This window comes from Tupaia chinensis, unplaced genomic scaffold (assembly GCF_000334495.1).
Source record: "Tupaia chinensis unplaced genomic scaffold, TupChi_1.0 Scaffold000042_2, whole genome shotgun sequence".
NCBI classification, from domain to species: Eukaryota; Metazoa; Chordata; class Mammalia; order Scandentia; family Tupaiidae; genus Tupaia; species Tupaia belangeri.
In genome coordinates this window covers 1270531-1275956 of record NW_006159498.1, presented here as the reverse complement: position 1 = coordinate 1275956, position 5426 = coordinate 1270531, and the positions used below count along the sequence as shown (strand labels likewise).

Here is a 5426-nt window from a genome sequence, read left to right as displayed (position 1 = left end):
ACCCACCCTCGCCCGGCTTGACTTTTAAGCCACCAGGTCCGGGACGCAAACCTCGGTCGACTACATGGGAGTTCAGCGACATAGCCATTACGCTAACTGCTGGTTCCCTAAACACTGAATTCTTTACTAGCCTATAATCTCAGATTCAACGCAACTCACATGTAAACGGGAAATTCAGGCAACACTGCTGAACACTGAAAGAACTGGATCTGAACACCCCTTTGCTCCCCTAGCTCCACCATGCCTAGCGTCGAGGAAGGGATGCTTCTTGCCCAGCTGCTTGGCAAGTCTGGTCAGCCACCTGGCCACCGAGCGGCCCGGCCACGTACCTCGGACGAAGCGCAGCCACTTGGGCAGGATGTCCGTGGCCTTGGTCTGGATGAGGACCTTGCGGCTGTACAGAGCGATGCTGGAGCCCAGCTCCCGGCTCACATCGAGCATGGATGGTTTCTGAGGGCAAGAGGAGGGCTGTCAGGCAGCCATGGCAGAACCCACCTCAGCCAAACGAGGCAGAACCCAATGGTAGGGTTCAAAGAGCCAACCCTCCCGGAGCAGGGTGGCGTAGGGCAGGCACAGGGCAAACTGAGGCCCAGAAAGGCCAGAGGCGTGTGTGTCCTGCGGTGCCTTCTGCCATGACACCACCCATGACTGTGTGTCAGAAGCCCTAAGTCCAGGGAGGATGCCTCACGCCACACCCCTGCCTCAGCTCCACAGGGATGGGGTGGCCTCCTCTGCAGCTGCTACCTTCCAGGGCACTCCTTATGGAGGACGTAAACACATGAAGATGAGGACCAAGGCCAGCTTTGTGATGGGCCGGGGGTTGGCACACCCAGCCCCAGCCCAAAGCTGGCTCACTCTATCTGTGGAGACTAAAAACATTTTTAAATGGTTGGGAAACATGGTTTGAAAAACCAAGATAATATTTTATGGTATGTAAAAGAGAGATGAAATTCAGAGGCTGACAGGAAAGTGTGGAGGTTAAGGTGGCTGAACTCTACATGGCCAGCTCGAAAATCATGCCAGGTGCATGTGCATGCAGGCACAGAACCCCTCGAGGACAACGGAGAAGGGCTGCAGCGTGGCCATCTCCCGTGGAAGGTGAATTCTCACTTCCTCTCTGTTTGTTTCTCTCTAGCAAGTGCATGCGCACTATAGCAAAACAAAAAAGAAACAACAAAAGGTATGAAATTCAAATTCCAAGCTAGAATTTGCAGTTGCTGGGACGTGGGCATGTTGTCTGTGCAGATGCACATTATCCGTGGGGCCTTTTCGCCGTAGCAGCCGAGACTGCTGGGCAGCAGAGTAGGAGGCAGGTCCTGGCCGGCCTCAGAGAGCACGCCTATTGATCCCCACTGGGTGCCGCTGCCTCGCACACCCTAACTCCACACCACCTCATGGGTGTCCTGAGACAAGGCCCAGGAGATGCTGACTCTGGTCTGCGGCCTATACCTGGGGCAATGAGGATCGGCCCAGTTGTTTCCAAAACGGATACTAAGAATGTGGGGCATTAAGAGGACTCAGGCAGGGGCCAGCTGGTGGCGTGGTGGTTAAGGTGCTGGACACTCCCACATGGCTGACCATGGTTCAAGTCCTGGACCTGGTGGCTTGCTTTCTCACTTTCCCCCCCTCTCTCTCTGGTCTCTCTCTGATCAATTAAAAAATAAATGAATGAATAAACAAAATTAAATAAAATCATTCTTTAAAAACAAAGAGGGCTCAGGCAAAGGCAGGAAACGCAGGGTTTTACGCCTAAGCTGGTTTATTTACTGCAGGATTCGTCAGACTGTCAGCGTGAATCAGAGAGTCTGAGGGGAGAAATGGCCTGTGCTGACGTGGTGGACTGGCCAGTGTCCCCTTCCCAGGACATCAGGAACAACTGCCCCCCCATCCTGCGAGCCTGAACGGCTAAACAAGCCCAGGCAGCTGCTCCAATAGCCCCTCCCCGGGCACCCTGAACCAGCATCCCAGGGTTCGCTGAGCCCCGGCACCCAGGTAAGGCCAGAGCTCTCTGCTCCACTGCCTGACACATCCCTGCCGCTATATGGTCTGTTGAGGGCCGGGGGATCAGGGCTCACTTGCTCACATCTGTCTGTTTCCTGCTCAGTGCTGCCAAAGTCCCCAGGTGGAGCGCCTGCACTGGGCTGCCCCCAGCGGGCGAGGTGCTACACCTGCCACACCACCATGGCCCCAAGGCCTGCTCAGCAGCAGGAGACCCTAGCTGCCAAGCCCACCAGGGCACAGCCAGCTGAGCAGTGTGCCTCACCGCCTCAGGCACATAGAAGATGCTCCGGATGCCAAGCGGGGCATCTGTCCTGTAGTGTAAGGTGTAGCGGGGCTTGTCGTAGGCCTGAGCCACGTAGCGGTAGAATTCCTCGTGCTGCCAGTCGCTGACATCCTTGGGGTCCATCATCCAGATGGCCTAGAAACAAGGACCAACATCATGTTTGAAGCATACCTTCCTGACAACTGCACGGAGCTGAGCTTGTGGGGCTCAGGCCTGAACCGGCCACCTGGGGTGCCTCTGGTGCAGGCCCTCCCTCCATCCCCGCACACCGCCTCCAGCACTGGGTTGGGGGTAGAGGGACACGCAGAAGGCTCTGGAGCCAAGTGCTCCCTCCTAGGACAGGGTATCAGGAAGGGCCAACCAGAGACAAGATCCGACAGTGAGAACGAACAGCGTCCACGGGGTGGGTAAGTGAACACCACGGCCCACGCACAGGGTGGACCGTTACTCAGCACGAGAGGGACACGACACACCCCTTGGTGCGGCCGAGTCAGAAAGACACGCTGCACAGTGAGAGCAGCCCTTCCTGGGGCCTCCTGCTGTCCAACTCCATACCTGTAAAACTCCCAGAGGAGGCTGACAGACGGAAAGATTCACAGTGAGCCCGAATGGGCACCAGTTGGCTTTTGGGTGATGGTAATGCTCTAACGTGGCCTGTGTGATGACCGCACATCTCTGAAGTTACCAGAAACACTGCCCTGCACACCCAGGGAGGGCCTGTCTGTCCTGTGAACCACAGCGCAGTGAACCCTGAACCCAGGAGATGTGGGTGGGACACGTCCGCACCCTCAGACCTTATTTCTGCACAAAGAACACGCGCTGGGTCTGCACAGCCTCGCAAAGCCTGTCCCGGCCCGCGTCCCCAGAAACGCAGATGGTGGTGCGGCCAGCAGGGCCGGTGGTCCAGGCCTCACCTGCAGGGTGTTGATGCGCCTTCCGTTGAGGTACAGGGGGAAGCTGACAAAGTTGCTGTACTTCGTTACCACGTCTGCAAGAGAGCGGAGACTGTGCCACTCCAGGTGGGCACGGCTCAGGGGCTCAGCAGGCAGACCTGTCCCTGCTGCCCATCGCGTGACGGTGGCGGAGCCTGACCTGGAGCCTAACCCCCCAGTCCAGCCTCGTGACTGTGCTGCCCCTGGGTGGAAGTGGGGCCCTGCTGGCCAGCTGCTTGTCTGCCAGCGCGCCTTGTCCCCAGTCTCACAGCCTGGGACCAGAGGCCTCTGTCCCACAGACCTGGTGGCCAGCCTTCCCTGGTCCAGAAGCTGCCCACCCCCCCGTGCTCCCCCCCTGCACCCCTTATTTGGAAGATCTGGTAAAACACAGCAGGTGGAGGCCCCATGCCAGCCTGAGGGGTTGCCCACAGACATTCCCAGGGCCAACTTGGGGCTCGGGTTCCCGCTCACCTCGAACCCGGGCCTCACTGGCAAATTCCCTGCAGTCTGGCTTGAGATGGATGACTATTTTAGTCCCGGCTCTAACTCCTGAAGCTTCAGCGATCTCGAACACTCCAGAGCTAAGGTGAAAGGAGGGCGGGGAGGTCTGCCCAGTGGCTCGCACACCTTGGCCGGCAGCTGTTGCCTTTCCTGCAGCCTGGCTTGGGCGGGACCCAAACCAACACGAGGAGGGAAACCACAGTACCCTATCTCTGACCCCAGCAGAGCCCGAGGCTGCCAAATGGACATCTAGAGTGTACGGCTGCGGGGTAGGCACGCGCAATCCTGGAACCTGCCGGGGTCCCCTGCCCACCTGCCGGGGAACCTCCCAGGCCAGGGCACGGATTCGGTGCAGACGCCTGGGAGAAATGATGGCCCCTCAGGAGCAAAAACCACGCCTGTGGTTTGGAACGAGCACAGCAGACACCTCGGCCATGCTCACTTGGGGAGCTGCGTTCTCGAAATTAAATGGCCATCTTATTTTGACTGAGGGCAGGTGTGAGCCACCACAAGGCCTCTTGTCCCAGCTGGACTGGCACGTACAGTCAGGAAAGATTGGCTCAGGAATGCAGTTTGGGGCCCGCTGTCAGAAACGCTAACCCTAGTTAAGGCATATTCATCTCCTAACCAACGGAGGAGACGCCATCCCCAGGACGGAGTGCTGACAGAAGGCCTCAGCCTGATGGTGCAGACGGCAGGAGAATCTCCCAACCTCCCCACCTCCGGAAACGCCTCTGACGCTCCACACTCTGCCAGAGCCCCAGTCGGAAGGCTAGGAAGCAGCTCACAGCACAGGCCAGAGGGAGAAGGGTGGCCCTAGTGTCACTGCAAGAAGAGCACAGCCTGGGCCGGGGCTGGCATTCCAGGCCACACAGACCAGGGACTGTCTGGAGCCATCAAAGACCAGGCTCCCTGAGTGGAAAAGTCAGGTTTCACCCAAAGAAGCCCGAGATGACCACGTTTCCCGAGCAAAGTCCAAGTCTTCCCAAACTCAGTGACAAGGCTTCGGCTAGATTCCATGTGCGGGCCAGGAGACAACGGCCCCAGTGTTCCCAGGAATGGGGACAAACCCGTGGCAGTGGGGTCGCTCCGCATGGACTCACCCGTCTGAAAGCCACTGGTAGCCCGGGCTCCCCGGGGCTGCTGCACGGGAATAGACCTCAACTCTGTCAGCCACCATGAAGGCCGAGTAGAACCCCACTCCAAACTGGCCGATGATCTTGCTGCTGGCCTCGGCCTGGTTCTGCAGAGCTTCCAGGAAGGCCTGTGACAGCAGTAAGGGCTGTTAGTGGGGCGCCCCTTCTCCCCAGAACCGCACTCTGCCTGACCGTTTCTCCAGCACCTACTGACGCCAGACCCCCTTCACAGGTGTGGAATGAGTCCCAGGATGAGGGTCCTTACCACAGCCTCCAGCTGGGGAGGGGTGGCTCTGTATTGGGTACACAAGGCCCGGGTGCTGCCTGTTGCTGACAACTAGAGGCCTGACCTGAACAGGGAGATAGAGCAGCCTCAAGTGGGACTTCCTGGCTGTGCAGGGCCTGCAGGTCAGTGGGAAAGAGGGGACATTCCTGATCAGTCTCCTGCAGGTCAGTCTATTGCAGGTGGGTCTATTGCAGGTTGGTCTCCTGCAGGTGGGGTCTCCTGCAGGTGGGGTCTCCTGCAGGTGGGTTATTGGAGGTCAGTCTATTGCAGGTGGGTCTATTGGAGGT

At 58.5% G+C, this 5426-nt stretch overlaps 1 protein-coding gene across 1 annotated transcript in view; it reads right to left on the bottom strand.

Moving 5' to 3' along the window:
- The window catches only part of TRAP1 (TNF receptor associated protein 1), a gene marked incomplete at its 5' end in the record, with an annotated part of 29665 nt that overhangs the window by 9600 nt on the left and 14639 nt on the right, over positions 1-5426 (bottom strand). Inside the window, 5 exon segments of the mRNA XM_014589277.1 lie at positions 330-450; positions 2264-2419; positions 3199-3272; positions 3688-3797; positions 4821-4981. Coding sequence (XP_014444763.1) covers positions 330-450; positions 2264-2419; positions 3199-3272; positions 3688-3797; positions 4821-4981 — 622 coding nt within the window.